This window comes from Sciurus carolinensis, chromosome 10, assembly GCF_902686445.1.
Source record: "Sciurus carolinensis chromosome 10, mSciCar1.2, whole genome shotgun sequence".
NCBI classification, from domain to species: Eukaryota; Metazoa; Chordata; class Mammalia; order Rodentia; family Sciuridae; genus Sciurus; species Sciurus carolinensis.
Window position 1 is genome coordinate 125,398,777 of NC_062222.1, and position 18,438 is coordinate 125,417,214.

The following is an 18,438-nucleotide window of genomic DNA, read 5'->3' on the forward strand; positions in this document are numbered from 1 at the left end:
AAGACTTTAGTGAGCTGAGTCATTGAAAATTCAGTGGCATGAGTTATAATTGAGTCTATAAAACTAAAGTTCATGAAGACTTAATGATGATCCCCAGATGTGGCTATCACTCTAATCTCTGTCTGACTCTCTTTTCTGGGGGTACTTTTGGGGAGCCTTGTGGTCCACACCAATGTCAATGATCAGATATGGCTCTTTTTATCATTTCAAAGACTGCCTAGTACTCATGGAACTCTTGAATATAAATTTGACAATTTCATTTTGTAAATCAACTTCTTGAGCTTTGTAATATTCATTTTATAAAATATTTCAATGAATACATATAATTAAACATTTTCCATGTTTCATATTACTAAAGACATAGGTTTAAAGTTGTGAGAAAAATCTATTACTTTAAATATTTTCTATCTATGGCTTACCTATTATAATAAATGACCTAACTTTTTCATTATAAAAACAATATATGTTCATGACATCTTTAAAAAAGTAAAATCATATGGACAGAAAAAGAAATAGAAAACACCAGTTCCTTTCTTAGCCACCCCTTCTTCCCACTTAAATTTTACTGTAGTTTTCTAGAAAAGTACACAGTGCATTTCATAGGCCCATTTTACAGTTTTTTTTTGTTTTGGTGGGGTGGGTACCTGGGGCTGAACTCAGGGGCACTCAACCACTGAAGCACATCCTCAGTCCTATTTTTGTATTTTATTTAGAGACAGGATCTCACTGAGTTGCTTAGAGCCTCATTTTTGCTGAGGCTGGCTTTGAACTCACAATCCTCCTGTCTCAGTCTCCCAAGCTGCTTGGATTGCAGGTTAAAGTCACCATACTGGATTCATTTTAGTGTTTGACACAGGCATACACACATCAAGGATCTAAAATGACTGATTTGAGGTACTGATTTCTGACTTCATATTTTTTCAACATTCCTTATCAGGTACACATAGTTATGACTACATAGCTTTAAAAGAAAGAGGAAAACTGAAACGAAGATCATAATAGACTGAAAAGGCAACTAACCTTTTTCCACCTCATTCAGATTAGCAGCTGGCAGCGACAAAGACAGAAGAGACAAGAGACTTTTTACATTGCGAAACAACAGTAGAGCACAGGAAGCCAACGGGCAGCATTAACAGAGAAGCCAGGGTGAGAAGGCAAATGAAAGCGAAGCTTAGATTTCTTACCTACAGCTGGGCCAAAAGCACACACATGGAGGAAAAGGAGGCAGAAAGTAAACACCATCACAGGGAGCTAGAGGTCTGCATCTAGACCAGGGGAGGTGACAGCAGCAGCTTAGCTATTTAAGATGCACACTGAATGGTTTGTGTGTGGGTATCAGTGTTTTGGAAAATGAAACAGATAATGGCGTAAAATGGAGAAATTAGAATGTTCTGAATATTTTCCACAACATGGATTCTAAGACTTTATGTGTCCAGTTTGTATGGAAACCTGCTTTCTGCCTAATTCATATAATCCTTCCTATTAAGTAATAAGAGGGCTTAAAATATGATCAGCTCTGTGACATACATGTATGCGATCCTCTGAGGAATGGAAGTTCAGACACATTACCTCGACATAGGTGATCCAGATTCAGGGTTTTTTTGTTTTGTTTTGGTTTGGGTTTTTTTTTGTTATGAAACATGAAAAAACACGTTTTTCAATTCAACACCATCTAGCACTAGAGTCCAAGAAAAGGTGTCCATGATTCATGTTTTTATTGGTTTTGAACTTGGCCAATTTAAGAAATTTCTTGAATATTTCTTTTTCAAAAAAGACTTGTTTTCAGAAAGGAGATATTGAGTTAGAAATATAAAAAACTAGCTCCAAATCCCAAGCTAAACTTAAAACGGTAGAATCCATTCTTAAATTATTTAACAATTCCAAGTTCTACTTTCCCAATTCTTCGAACAGCTATTTTAATTTAGAATTCAACTTTTCAAAAATTAATCCTGCCAGAAGAATACTCCTGAGTCACGCAGGGTGCAGTCAACTGGACAGGAGATGGGCTGAAGTGAAGAACAGTTTTGATGAACAGGGTGGTGACAGAATGACAGTAGTGGTCCTAATGATTTATTTTGTAAATCTCTTTAGGAGGAAAAAGCAAGAGCATTCTCTTCTAATAAACCATTAACTACTTACTGTGATATTTTGGTTACTTAGTATAGAAATAAAGTTTAATAAATCACCTAATAGTGGTTCATATTGTTTAGGATATTTCTAATCTGGTTTTATAGCCCACCCTTCACATCAGGACTTCTCTGAGTGTTTTCAGATCTCTGAATTTTCTCCATTGACAACATTATGCTCATTCAATCTCATTGAGGTGACAAATGCAAACACTGACACCATAATAGTTCCTTAGTTTTTTCTATGAAATTTTATTGGTACCCATTAAACAGAGTTTACTTTCTCATTGTATGTGTTTGGGATGTGGATGTGGAGTGCAAAATCTTCAAAGAAAAAAGCAACTTGTGACTCAAATGATTTTTAAACAATGACAACATTATTATATTCCCTGAGCATAGCAGGGTTTCTGTTCCCAGATCTCATGCTCATTAATCAGATTCCAAAATTAAATTTAACACAATATAGTCACATTATAAGAAAATTCCTCCTTAACTGAAGTCTTGGATGAAACAGGATACAAAACTCTAGAGTCTGATTTATACTTTCCCATAATTAAAGGCCACTTATGTGCCACTGATTTCAAAATGCAGATGGTTGTTTGATATTTTTGAAATGAGCTCATTTCACATATGCACAAAAACACTACAGTTAAGAGATGAGTTATAAATTTTCCCCATTTAGATATCTTCTTTACTGCCAAATTGTCAAAATTTCACGGCCCACAAGACCCTGTCCAAAGTTATAATGGTAATATCTTCATGCTTTGTGTGCCATGCACTTTCTCTTGAGTTCAATATTTTTCTTGATCCTCTGCCCAAATTAATGCAATCCAATATTTGTAATAGTTATAAGTAAAAAAGACTAAAGGGGTCTCAGTTCCTATGCAGAGACAAATGGCTCTTGACGGATAGTAATGGTAGGTTCTTGCATGACAGCTTTCATAAATGTCACATTTTGGCTAAGAAGTGGTTTTGCTAAGTTCTGGGTTATTATGATATATTTTAAAGAAAGAAATCTGATGTAGTTGGGAAAGTGAGGCTTCATTGCACTTCTCAGAGGAAGGTGCACTGAATAGAATCATTCAGGATGGGAGGACATGTGTCAAGGATGTGCAGGATAGGAACTTGGGAAATGAAAGGTGAGCAGGTAAGACAAAAAGAAAAAAAAAAAAAAGAATAAGGAATAGCAAATCTAAAGTCAAAGTAGGGGGACCCCTCCAAACCAACTCAGTATCTACCACCTTGTTTAAATAATCATATGAAAGACATACAAGAACCTGAACAGAGTTGAGCTTCCAAGCCCAGATTCCATCAGGAAGGGATATATTTACATATTCATCAGGAAGGGATATATATATATATATATATATACATATATATATGTGTGTATATATATAATTTCTTTGTTTCTGTGCATGGCAAGGCATGGATAGCAAAAGTATGCTTGCAATTCTTGGGTCCGATTTGTTTGGTGGAGTCAGAGTATGTTGGTTTACAAAAGCCTCCAAGATTAAGTGAGTTCTTAACCACTTTCCAAAATGACTGGAGCAATGAGAGAAAAAGAGACCTATTTTGTCCTGTGATGGAATTAAGCAACAGATTTTAGTGCAAATATTCGGTTTCTTACACATATTGAATTAGCCCTCAGGTTTTCAGAGTAGGTGTAAGGGCTCCAGAATCTGTGGCCACACGGTAATGCCAAGTATCAGAAATGTAGGTTATACTGATGGGAGGTCAGAACTTTGTAGCACCTAAACTCTGTCCAACCCCTGTACAATAGGTGCATGCTAGATTCACTTCCTATGCCTGGTTAATGTGAAATATCAAAGAATACTCAAATTCCTCCTGTTAAGCAGTGTAAACACTCTATTCATGTAATAGAACAATTAAGTGATATAGCATGCTCACATTTCTTCTGGACACAGTATAATTTTACGTGGAATAAGGTGCTTTACTCCTGTTAAAAACAATTGAATCATAGAAAAGGCAGCATCAGAGACCCTCAAACAGATCTGAGGTGTTAAAACTAATCTTCATTATTGTATTTAGTATTTTACCATCATGAAATATAATTTTCCATCAAGAAAGATATTGAACAAAACATTTAAATATCAGTGATTTTCCAATAAATCCCTGGGAAAGTAGGCTATACAGATGTCTGTTCATCTTCAATGTTTAGAAATGTTAGACTTAGCCTTGCTCAGGTATTTCACTCTCTGATATTCTTAACTATGTATTGGATTTAATGGAAACATAATTAATAAAAACATCCAGCTAAATGGAAATGGTAGCTTCAAATAGACTGGTAGAATATACTTTATTTTTCTTACAATAAAATAAGTAATATTTTTTTCTCTATCAACCCTAAGAGATTAAAGGACAAAAAGACAACAATGAATTTTCTTATTCATAGTCACAAAAATCAAACAGATGTTTTGTCAAAATACATAAGCCATGAACTTAATGTTGATTTTACAGTATATTGGTTTAAATTGAGAGGAAGTTTAGCATATGAGATTTATCACCCACAGAGACAAAGTGTCAGAGAAAGGGTGATGGTCTTGTAAGGGTATCCCAAATGGTCAGTCTCTTCCTGATTTTCATCTTGAAGGACATGGATCACTAGAAGCAAATACTTGCTAGTGAAGAAATAAACATGGACAGAAGTATCTGAAATGTTTAATTACATTTTGGCTATTTAAAAATTTCTTTTCACATATGTTTTGGTGAGTTGGTTTGTACAGGGAAAATGGTTTAAATGGAAATGCTACTGAATTGAGGGATAAGAAGTTTCAACATGATAGTCTCTTTTTGCTGCAGAGCATGACTTTATGGTGGACACATATGTTGTACTGAGCATGTTGGGTCTTGTATTTGTTTGTCTGAAACCAGCTTAAGTCTTTTATTATTTATGTTACATCTAATTTACAAAACACCTACCAGTTATTGAAAAGTAGAATGGATTAGTAAATAAATAGAGCATAGCACCCATGACGCTTTCAAACAGACACAGTGATTGATGGCATAATGTTTCCAAGTTTTCATACCTGTGTACTCAGGTGGGCAAAGGCATGTGTAGTTATTGATTCCATCAACACACGTAGAATTATTTTCACAGTCATTGTCTTCACAATCATCAACATTGACTTCACAATTTTCTCCTTCAAAACCATCAGCACAGATACACCTGAACATCAGGGACAGAAAGGCAAAATAAAAACAAAAACAACCCACATCTTTTTGATGCATTTTAAATCCATGTGATCTAAATATTGAAAAAGAAAACATAAATGCATTTGTCAATTACAGAGCTCATAAAATTTTAAGAAACTGATTTTTAAAAGCTTTGAAATAACATGCTGTAAGCATCAATTTAATATAATATCAAACACACCAGAAAACATTAAAAAATAAAATTTATGTTAACTGCAAGATGGTAAATGACTTCAGGGTCTTAAAAGTCAATACTTCCAGGTTTGATACATAAATAAAGTTTTATTCCACAACCATAAATATCTTCATTGCAAGTTTTTCTCTAATTGAGTAATTTATGCTTCTTTGCTCATAAATGAGGAGGAACTAATTCTGATTTCTAAAATTACATCATCTACTACTCTGTGTAATGTATTAGAGGTCTTGCAACAAAAAAGAAATGTAAAAATTAAATTTTATCTCCCTTGCAATTACAAAATATGAACATTTTATCTAAGACAATAAATGAAATTTTACCCTGGCATTAAATATTGAATATTTAATCTTAGGTATCAGAATAATCATTGAGTAAAGTATAGATGAATAAGAGACAATTTTGTAACAGAAATGAAGTATATTTCTTTTAAAAAGTGACAGTTCTAACAAGAGTTAGTAGTAGATTAGCATTCTAATGGGAAATTGTTAATGTCACTTAATGAACTGTATTTCATAATTTATGAAGTACCTCTGAAGTAATCGTACTTTATGATTAAATAATTCCAGATTTTAAAAGTTCACAGCATGTTTGTCTACGTATATTGTGGCCTGGAAATGAATCATTAATTTTCTGTTTCAGTGGGACCTACATCTCATCATTGCACACTGTCTGTTAAAGCAATAAGCAAATCAACAGATGAATGCAGGACTTGCAGTACAGGACTAGTTGGCTATTAATTAGCATAATTGAGCCAACACTTTGTCTTGAACTAATCTGACTTGATTAATCATGTGTGTATGTGCATGTTTTTAAATTTTTGATTTGTAACATCCTGAGCTGAGAACCCTGTGGAGTCTCCATTTGTTTTTAATATTGCAATACCTCTGGGAGGGACCAATACATATTGTCCTTATTCTGATATTCTTTTTAAAATAATGCTCTTGTGTTTGAAGAGGAGAATGCCTGTTTGCTTAGCTACTCTTGCTCCAATACTTCAGACAAAGGAAATCGCAGTCTCACAACATACCAGAATCCATCTTTTTCTCCTTCTTTTAAGTGGCAAGTTCCTCCATGTTTACATGGGTTACTGATGCATGCGTGAATTGGGACATCACAGTCCTGCCCCTGTTGAAGCAATGGCCAAGTTAAGTTGAATACAAATAAGGATGTTCACAGCATACAGAGAGCACAGTAGAATTATGAAGGCACACTGAACAAAGAGAGGTTTCCAGATTGTGGCTCCCACAATAGCTCTTACCTACCTTGAAACCATATGGGCAGGTGCATCGATAAAAGTCAACTGGATCATTGTTACAGGTGCCATCATTTTTACATGGATTTGATAAGCAGGGATTACATTTAGCTAGAATGTTGACATCCACAGGACCTAAAAAATAATTTAAAAAATATGAGAAAGAGATGTTTCCAATTTTAGTTTATTTAAAATCATTTCTATTCTTTAATATAATAGTAAATTTTGTACACAATTATAAGTCATGTATTTATACATGTTTCTCCACCATAATGCAACCAGCAATCAGCATCACCAGAAGGTGTTCAAACATGCAACAGGTGGTTGTGATATTTTGGGGGTTAGAATTGGACTCTGGATTGGTAGCATAGGGGGTTAGTATCTGATGTTAATGACATCAATATCACAGGGCAAATTTGCTTATGGGTTCAAAGTTTATGTGGATGCATTTCATGGCAACTGCCTACATCTCAATATTCGCCAGTTTCATGGAAATGCATGCCATCAGTTCCAGAGAGGACCATGTATGCAGTAATGGACTGTAAGAGTGGTATGAATAAGTAGAAATGTATCACTGCAATTAAAAGCACAATGGAACACACCTTCCTAGACAGTGCTAGCTCAGGCTTGTTATTTTCTTATAGGAGATATAAAACTGTGTTCTGTGATCTTGGTGAGGTGTTTTTTGTTTTTGTTTTGTTTTGTTTTGTTTTGTGTGTGTGTGCTGGGGATTAAAATTTGGGCCTCACACAGGTTAAGCCATGCTCTACCACTGGCTATACCACCAGTCTCACTGCTACTATTACGCATATAGAAATAAAGCAAAAATATAGTCTCTATTATATTCCTTCATCCTTTTGAATCAGTTTGTTAGTTCATTTGCACAAACATGATGGGTGAGATTTCATATTTTCCTCTCCAAGAAAAAAAATACCACTCTACTTGCAGTCTCACATTTTTAAGTTTCATGATCCATAAAGACCTAGATCAAATGCAACTAATTTCCCATTAATTGCACTTATTTGATAAATGACTAAAAATGTTGAAATCGAACTGCTCTCAGTAAAATTATGTTCCACTGATGCTACATTTTTATATTGGTAAAATCTCACAAGCTTTTTTTTTTTGTGGTGCTGCTGGGGATTTGAACCCAGGGCCTTGTGCTTTTGAGGTAAAGCACTCTACCAACTGAGCAATATCCCTAGCCCTTCATAAGCTTTCTTTTAGGAAACTGCTTCTGACTAGGATGATGGAAAAGTGACATCTCTATACAAAGAATAGAAATATTTGTAAGAATTCATTGTAATGTTGCTACCGCCAATCTCTTTGTAGCTTTTTATCTTCATCAGAACAAGAAGTGGTAAGTTCAGTTCTGTGTTTCATTACACCCAATCCTAGCAAACATTGAGATAATTATGAAGACACTTGTAGAGCATACCATCAATCCTCATTATCACTGACATAACCTTCTAATATAACTTCACCCAAAATATTGTAGGGCTTCTGCTCATTTAAGCTACCTTTCATGAAATTACTCTACAGGTTACAGCATATATTTGTCAGTTATGTAAGAGAAAGTAAATTAACATAGTGGTTGTAGAGAACCTCACCATGGAAAATATGGTACTTATTCAAATAATGGTTTTGAATTAAAATCCATGAAAAAGATAGTGTTTTATAATGTTGTTTTCTATAAACAAAAATGAATTAAAAGGGAAAATCCTGAGTTATATCTATATAGAAATTCTTGTTTCTTTTCAACATTGGAAACAGATGACAGTTCTTGGAATGACAGTGTTAATGAGAAGGGTGGTAACTGCTTTTGGTGACACCTTCCTGACTTGGGGCAACCATACCAATACCAGTATCCCTTCCACTTTTTCTTGGTAATCAGAACAATTAGTGCAGTCTCCACATCAAAATATAGTTTGGAAATTACTAGGATTAATTCCGAAGTTGGTCTCATGAAGTTCCATTTCTTACCTCCCCCATTATTTTTCAACTATGGGCCAAAAAATTCCACTATTCAGCACACTGGAGAAAGAAATGGTGGCAAGTAGTTCAAACAGTTAATTAAATTAACATAACACCTCACAATAAATGGCTTTGTGTTTGCTGAAATTATATTTAGAGTCAGCAATAGCAAAGACATATCTAATTAGTAGTGGATCCTTTGGTTGGGGAAGAAGAAAGAATGGAACTCAAAACAAAGGTGCAAGATGAAACCTTTGAGAAATTCAAGGGAAACAGCAGGTCGGTAAACACAAGGACAGGGAACACTTTTCCCAAGGTCTTGGGAAACATGTTTTTTTGGTCTTTCTGTGCTTTCAAACTTGTTAAGTCTACAATTGAGTACAAGAGTTCAGGGCTGGCAGTTTCCAAGTTCATCCTGTGTAATGCAATGCCTTTTAACAATTCAGTTTGAGTATTTAGAGATGGGTTTAGGAAAAAAAAAACTGGATACGACTTGAAAAACTTTTAATAGAGTCAAGAGGTAACAAAACTTGCTAGGATGAAGAAGTCCTTGTCCAGTTTACCAAAGAATCAAGAATTTTATTTAGTAGTTGTCCACTGTACTATAGTTGAGTAATAAGCAATATCTACTTTGTTCATTTTTTCCTAGGAAATTTAATTTCCCATATTACTAATTATGCTGAATCATTTTCATATTGAGAATTTCAATGTGTATATGAAAGGAAATTTTTGTCTTCTTGTATGTATATTCAGTGTAGCCAAAAAATCAAGATAATACGCATTTTCACATTGACAGGCTGCTATGACAATTTCTTAAACCTGCTGAACTGTTTTGGTAGCACTGGTTTGGGGAACACAGCAGAATATGGAGTTCTAACTTCAATTAGTAAAACAGACTTCTAGAATGGGCATTCTTTTTACTCCTCTGTGATATATTTCTTTAAAATCAGTTATTCAAAGATAATTTATTTCTTTTTCTTTTAATTTTTTTTTGGTTGTAGATGGACACAATACCTTTGTTTTATTTATTTTTATGTGGTGTTGAGAATCAAACCCAGTGCCTCATATCTGCTAGGCAAGTGCTCTGCCACTGAGCTACAACCCCAACCCCAGATAATTTATTTCTATTACTTGAATTTGAATTGAGGAATGAAAAAGATTGTAGGTTATATAAATTTCAAATGGGACATAGCAGCATTTTTTTTCCTATCTTCAAATACTTACAATGATATTTCTTTTTCATTTCATTTAGATTTTAACCCACTTTGCTGAAAGTCATTTTCATAATTTTTTCATCTACTTACTTATTCTGAATCTGTTTATTTCTATAACTGAACTTTTGGAACTACATCTCTCCTCTCTGGGTCTCTCCTCTCATTCATCTTCCCATCCATATTTTACCTCTATCTTTCTGTTACCTACTATCTATCTTTTACCTACTATCTTTCAACTTTTATTTGACTCCAATTTGTGATTGGTCTAGTATACTTTCTCAAAGATCCTCTCCTGAAATCTTCTTATTCAAGTAGAAGGGTGTCTTTAATCTATGTATATAATAAGAAGAAGGTATCAGATCTCAAGGGACATTTTAAATAAAGTCATTATGAAATAGTTGAAGCATTATTAAAGCTTCCTGTGAGCAGGTCATTACTTGTAGAATTTTGTACACTTGATTATTCCTAGGTAGAGGAAAGGTGTCCATGAAGAGCAATTAGTTTTTTAGCATAATACATACTAATCTTGGGCAAACAATCTGAAGTCCATCAACCTAAGTTGGTATCCCAAATTTATAACTCAGATGTGTGTGTGGCATTAGGATAATGGCAGTCAACTTCAGTGGATCCTTTTAAGCATTAAGTGGAATGTTAATAAATATCAAGCAGAGGACCTAATGAGATAAAGCACAGAAATTACAGCAAGGGCTGACACTTTCTCCTAGATTTACAAAGAGTGTGGCAGGGTAAACTAAAAGTGGCTAATTTAAAAGGAGAAAGGAACCTTTGCTTATTTGTCCAAATATTAACACAGACAAAGGTAAATCAGAGCTTGCCATTTATCTACTCATTCAATAAGTTCACTGAGTACCTTATATGTATGATACTAGGGATGGCTGAAAATTTCAGAAACTATAGGGACTATTATGAACATCATGGGAATGGAAGTGGTTATCAAGAGATAATTAACCTCTGGGCTAAGAGCACCCAGGGTTAATGATTTTTATGTTGTTTGTGACTATTGTTTGGAAATTTGTTGTGAACAGCCATTAAAAGTAACAGAATAACTTGAGGAAGCAGGGGAGGTTCTTTTGGTTCTGGCATTGCTACTTGGGAGGGAACTGTAATCTTCAAGCCTTTCCCCCTTAAAAGCTGTTTCTGAGAACTGTTAAAACACTGCCAACAAATTAGTCCTCATGAGATGTGCACCACAGAGAAGAAATTTCGTTTCCAGAAGACGATTGTTTATAAGTGTTGCCAAAATGAATAAGGCTGTTCTAAGCTAACTGAATTGATGTGCTATTTGTTCATGACTGAAGAACCAGCTGTATGGATATAGGTGTGTACAGTTTAATAATTCAAAGAGAAAAGGGAAGAACATTTGGTTAACAGTCTGTCTCTGTCACTTATTTTATTCTTTAATGGAAGATCTGCTGGACTTTAAATCCATTAGGATCTGTAGGCGGACTTGCTTGCTTGACTCAAATCACTAACTATCCACCTGACACCAATATTAACACCCACCGAGAGTTGATTCTCACTTTTATTTATTACCAAAAGCTTCAGACAAAAGTTTCTGACTACACTCCTGACTTTGCCTTAATTCTGGAAATATGAGTCCAATAACAAAATCCTCTAGGGCTGCTCTTAATGTAGTCTGAGGTACATCACAGACAACTGAAGACACAGGTAGGGAATATTTGATGTTGGTCATAATGAACCAAAAGGAGACTTTTATTCAAGGCCAATGAGTCTATGTTTCACTTACTATTACTCCATTTCTTGAGCATTAATATCAGAGACATATTTGTTAACATTCTATTATTATTTATCATATATTTATTGAGGATCTACTTTGTGCCAGGCACCAGGTTATGTTTTGGAGGATCAAGGCCAAGAGAAATGTCTGAGTTCCTAGAAAAACTTACTGCTCAGCAGTAAAGACATGCATATATCAATTAGAGAAAGAATGTGGGAAAAGAGAAGGCATGTCTTAGAATTCACGTTTTTAGTTTCTGCAAACCACTAAGGCAAAGGAATCCACAAAGAGAATACAAGGATGAATTTGAAGTTCATAAGGAAAATCATAGCTATGTAGTTGAAGCACCAGAGAATTTAATAGGACCAAGGACGGAATTCCACTTTAGAGTGCATTAAAAAATGAGGTGTCAGTAATAGAAACAAAGTAAGAGCTTAACAAATATAAAGGAGCTTTGACTACCACTGCCTAAGATGAAAAGAGAGCCAACTTTAAAAAAGTCATTGAATTTGGAAAGATGAAAGTCATTGGTACCCTCATTATAGTTCACTTGAAGGATGCAGATGGACATCAGATGTGAATTTGCATTACATAAATGGTTAAATGTGACTCCTTTGGGATCACCAGGCTTGATCATTGGCTGTATTTTACATGTGACCTTAGGCCAATAAATGAACTTTTTAAATCTAAATGAAAAAGAACCATAATTATTTTATGAAATTATATCAGAGAGAATATAGATGTAAAATGTTCAAAAACTGAACAGGTAATTGTTGTTTTTTTTCACCCTATTAGAACAAATGCCAGTTAAGATTTTTCCAGTTTAAATTTTTAAAAGTATAATGAAAAATAGTCCCTTATTATTTTGTTAAAGAGTGGTGCATTTGATAGATAACTATATACACTAACCTGAATTTGAATAAATTATAATGAATAAATTATCACCCTAAAAGATAATGCTACTTCAAAGGTAAAAAGTATATTAGTGATACTAAATCTGAAAATTTAAAAAGGCTTTGATAAAATTCTGAATCACGTTTCAAAATAGTGAAATTTCCATTACTTCTAGTTTGGGGTAAATTATTTAGTCATCTTCATACTTAGTTAAATAACTAAAGAATAATATCAGTCAACAATTTTGAGACACAAACCCAAAGGCCTTACTCAAGCTTGTCAAAAACTCCCCCACAAGAAAGAAGTTGCCCTCGTTAAGAAAATAATAGTTATTTCAAGGTTGCTGAGGGATAGTTGAATTTCTCCCAGGAATTCCAGAATTTATAGGATTCTAAATGTATACAATTAGGAAAAGAGATCAACCAGGAGGTGGTAAAATGTTAATAATCATTTTAGGATTTAAAAATTTTCCTGGTTCCTTGACACTCAAGTGAACTTCTACAACTAATGAAGTGTTTAGCAGCATCTCTGCCTCTTTATTTGGCTGCCAGATACCTGCCTACCTGGTTTCCACCTGTCTTTCATATTCTACTTCCACTTCTATTGGCATCCTGTGAGAATGTCCTAATGGCTTCATAGACATGGCAAAGTCATTACCATTCCATAGTTGTATGGTTCAGGTAAATATCATTAATATCTAATATGATATTATTTTAGAATTATCTACTTTAAATCTATATACTAATAAAATATAAACTCCAAGAAGAAAAAGGTTTAATTGTACATTGTACAATGCTGTATTCTTACCACCTCAGGACTGTGTCTGGCATATTGTAGGAATTCTAATATTTATTAAATGAATGAAAGTATACATCGTTAATTTTGAAAGAATGTTCACTCCTAAGCATGTTTAAGTGTTCAAGAAATGTTTATAAGTGAAAAAAAAAAAGGGGAGTTTAGTTGAAGTATAGTTAAATCATCCTAAACTAAGAGTCTCAATGGAAATATTGAAAGTTAATAAAGTTCCACGTGGCGTGCTAATTTTCTTAATGAAAATCCAGAGACAAAAACTTCTTTTTTATTGTAAACTGCCTAATCATTCTAATGTCATCTGAAGGAGAAGAGATGAGGACAAGCATTTGAATTACAGAGATCATGACCACCTACTTTTCACTCAAGAGTGCTCTCAATCTGGGTATTAATTAAATATGCCCTGAACATCTATTTCATTCTGTTCCTTGTTTTTTTTTTTACATCAAAACTACGACTTTATACAATAAAGAAACTACTCTGAAAAACAGGATAAAGTTCTTATTGAAATATTCCTCAAAACAATTGCATGCATTGCATGGGTTATTTTAAAATTTAGCTATATAAACATGGCTTTAAATAAAGAATATTATCTTCATGCTGTAATTTGAAATTATATATTGACAAACCTCAATACTGGGAGATTTTGTGCTTACAAGCTTTCCATGAATAAAATAAAAATGCTTAGCACTGCTCAAAATATGGGGAAGTTAATTTAAAATATGAAAATATTGAATTATAAAATAAAGAAACATCATTTATTCCTTTCAAGATCCTAAAGCATGCATGTCAACAGTACAGGAGTCAGTAGATATCCTTGAGTGAATTATTTTGATTAATAGATTAGAATACCTTGCCTTCTATCAACCCAATTCTTATAAGTAAATATTTCTAGCAAATGTTTGAGGACAGTTCATAATTTTCATATTCTCAGTATGTTTCCATAGTTGGGCAGTAATCTTATTGACACTGATAATTTGTTTTGAACATATTTTTATAGAAAATTATAACTTCAGCAACATGCTCTAGAGTCAGAGATTCAGGATTCAAACTCTGCCTCTTTCACTCAGATTTTAACATATTATTAGATATCCTAAATGCAATATTTTCCTCTCTCAAATGGGGGCATGACAAAGACTAAAAGACAAAAATGTAGGCAACATTCTCAGCATAAGGCAAATAACTGAAAAAAGAAGTGATCACTTATTATTAGTATCAGTAGTGGTAGCAGTAGTAATATTGGCAAAGATCCAGTCTAAATTGTCATAATTCTTGAACTAGCAAGGAATAATAAGAAAAAGAAACTTCACAATATTTTGACAAATGCTAAGACAAATGCAAAAAACATTCTGAGTTTCAGTGCTTGCAATCACTCTAAAATTATATTAAGGTATAGAAAAATGGAGTAAATCCTAGTCTGCTGAATGCAATTGCATGGCATTTGTTGGGGTCTTGAATGTCTGCACTGTGCCATATCCAGGCTTTTTACTATTTATCAGATACCTTCATATATGCATAGTCTATTTATTTGCTAATGTAGTGAATATTAAGCTAAACTACCAAAGTTCAGCTGAAAGATCTAGGACTTTACATTATCTGTTAATTATAACAAATCCCAGATTGACTGTTTCCTGGTGGCACTGACACAGGTTCAGAACTTTCCCAAAATGCATCTGTGCTCTTGCAATTCTGTCCACCTGATGCACCATCCTCACACTAGTCTATCTGTCCCAACTACTGGTTTAGACATCTTTGCATCTTTAAAAAAACTACTACTACAATTTGGTAGCCACGAGTCATATGTAGAGAGTTTAGATTTAAATGAAATGGAAACTTTGATTCCTTAATCACGTAAGCCACGTGTTATTTTCTCAATAACCACATGTGACTGGGAGCTACCATATTAGCTAGTGCAGACTGAGAACATTTCCATCTCTGCAGAAAGTTGTAGTGAGTAGTGCTGATAAGAACCCATCATCCCTCAAGCCTATTTCCGTCCACACTATACTAATGTGAGATGCTGCAGCCATGAAATGAAAAACAAAAAGGTCAAATAAGTTAGACAAATCCTTAGTTAAATCTGCATGTATATATTAAGTATATATTGAAGTTCTGAGAATATTTAATAAATTGATGAAAACTATAATACTGTAGGGTGAACTCTAAGTTTGCAGCTTCTCAAAACTGTGTTTTAACATTCCCCGCCCCACCTCAACCCCAACAAGAGAAGAACAACAGACACATCTCCAAGGAATTATAAATTTAAGAAAGGATAAGCACCAGCATCCTTCAAAATGAAATGTGGGTATACCTGGGCAGAAAGGTGTAAAAGAATTAAGTTTCACTTTCTCAACTTCCCCATGTACTCTGCCCCATAATATTCCATCATACAAGATTTTGTGCCAGTTTCACCTTCTCTTCTTCCCCTTCAATAATAATTTCTCCCCTCCTTTGCCAAAGAATGGCATACCTCTCAGAAACTAACCACAACCTTGACCACAAGGAAAAAACTGGGATTACAAAAGAACAGTTTTAACAGTTAAAAATCATTGTCACTTGTAAAATTTCCTGCAATCAATGCACTAACCACTTGAGAGGCATTGCAATAAGATTTTACTTTGTTTTTAATAAAAATATTAAAGCATATATAATTATGTCATTTCAATTAATGATGCACCAGTATTAATGACAATTAAACTCTGAGAAAAACGTAAAAACATATAGACTTTTGATGGTGGGAAAATTAAAAGCTTCAAATCATATTGTACCAGAGTGTTAGAATTTTCTGAGGTACTGGAAACAGAAATTCAAAGAAAACAAGAGAAGTTCCAGGAAAAACAACAATAAAATATGTGAAGGGTTATCTTGCTTTCTTTTCTTTTAGAATTAGTTGTGGCACTTATATTCCACCAAAGACATTTTAAAAAACAGTCAAAGACTTTTGTTTTAAAATGCTAACATTTGCTATGTTCTGCAAGTTATGGTGCTCTTGCAAACATATTTATGTGTGAAAAAAAGCATTAGATGCCAATTTTAAAATGTTAGGTGGGTGTGTTTTTTGAAAATTCCTTCTTTTATCAATAAATCATGCAGTGCTCTCATTGCTTTTTTGTTGGAGTTCTGAAGTGTTGGAATAAATGAATCACTAAGCTATATTGTGCATTTACTGTGGGTGAGACATGTGACCTGAACATATCAAAACATTTAATCTTATCAAAACTCTTTCAGGTTGATACTATCATCTCTGCTTACATGTTTTTCCTGCATAAATGTTCAGGTATTGAAGAATTATTTATTCAGGGAGGTTTTCAAGTCTTGGAAGGGAACATCATACCAGAAAATTCTTTATGTTCCACAATACCAGGATTTAGTTTTCAACATAAAACAAGCTTATGCAATGTTTACTGACTATACGTTTAGAGGTTTCAAGAATTTTTATCCTCCATCTAATAATTTCGAGTGGTCCTCTTCAAACATCTACAATGTATGAATAATAGCTATCTTCTATCCCATTTTTGGTAAGGAACCTAAGCTCATGTATTTGATTGCCAAAAATCAAAATACGTGAAACAAATTTAGTAGTGGTTGTATCTAAGACTTGGGTTAATTGTTAATTTTATTTCTGGTTGCAGAAATAAAATGTTTCTCATTGTTTTCATTTTCCTATTTAGAGTTTAGAGTCTTCCTATTTAGATTTGAATTTGTTCACATGTTACTCTTATAACAAGGGAAGAATTCACAAATACATCAAAGGAAAAAGAAAGGGAGGCAAATGAGCAAGACATGGGAACATCCACACGGGGAGTCTGCAGCACATGAGGCAAGTCAGAAGGTTTGGCTGAACCCTTGAGGACCCATTCCTCCTTACCTGGTATCAGGAAGCCACAGGGCCCTGGCAGCCCTAAGGGCAGGGCACATGCTCAGACAAGGCAAAAGCAAAACATTTTTCTTGTTAGAGAATATGAAAGGAATTTCAGAATTTGTGTACTCCGCACTTCTACCTACACCTTCTAGAAAGCAGTCATTTCCAATGAACTACTCATGAGATTTATCTGAAAATCCTAGTTCTTTACTAGCATCTAGGTAACAATTCTGTCTTGTCCAAGAAGAGAGGTAGAACAAGTCATCATTTATTGGGCTTCTCAAATGGACCTTAGAAGTCTAGCTGCAAAGGGTTTTATTTTTCTTTTAAAATTAAGAGCAATTAAAAAAAAAGTTGTGCAAATAATTAAAAACGATACCTTGACACGTGAATTTTTTGGAGGGAGTTGTGAGTAACAGTTTATCTGCCATTTCTCCAGGACCAGCACAGCGAGCAATTCCAGGTTCCTTATACTCCGACTTCACCCAGTCGGAGAGCCACTGCATGTTACAATCACAGTAAAGAGGGTTGGCTCCAATCGCTCTGGAAAAACAACACCACGAAAGCACACACACACATAGTATGGAAGCACTGTTATTTCCTAAGGGAACAGAATATAAAGTGATGCTCAGTAGAAAATCCCAATTGCCTTATTGATGATGACAATTTACAACAAAATGGAGACATTGGGAGTCCCAATTTTCCTGAACCATGAGCATCTGGGGGATTTAGTGATTTGTCACTCATGTTAACACTTACCTGGGCTTCACAAGGTCCCCTACTTTCAGAGAGGAGGTTGATGTTGGATATAAGTACACTCTAAGGGCATATTAACACAATCCTGCATATACCAATTATTTACTGAGAACTCAATTCCTATGGAAGGTTCTGAGGACTCAAGAATGAATGAGGCAACACTCCTTGTGCCAAGGAGATGAGTATGTAGTCAAACACAGATAATTTTCATTAGAAAATTATTTATTACTGCTATAGTAGAAATATTTTCAAGGAGACTATGAACAGAGATTACTGTTTTTCTGGGGGAGCTGGTGATCTGAGATAGTCTAAGCTACTTGGGATAGACAGAGTTAAATAGATGGGAAATGTTGGGAGGATGATTCAGGCAAAGGTAGTGCCA

At 34.2% G+C, this 18,438-nt stretch overlaps 1 protein-coding gene across 2 annotated transcripts in view; it reads right to left on the reverse strand.

Annotated features, from left to right (window-relative positions):
- Positions 1-18,438, reverse strand: part of Slit2 (slit guidance ligand 2) — a 344,949-nt gene that overhangs the window by 33,146 nt on the left and 293,365 nt on the right. For both annotated transcript variants that reach the window (XM_047566500.1, XM_047566498.1), the window contains 4 exons: positions 17,680-17,843; positions 6,798-6,922; positions 6,563-6,660; positions 5,174-5,313 (listed from right to left, as the gene is read on the reverse strand). In XM_047566500.1, the coding sequence (XP_047422456.1) occupies positions 5,174-5,313; positions 6,563-6,660; positions 6,798-6,922; positions 17,680-17,843 (527 nt within the window). The remainder of the gene's footprint in view (positions 1-5,173; positions 5,314-6,562; positions 6,661-6,797; positions 6,923-17,679; positions 17,844-18,438) is intronic.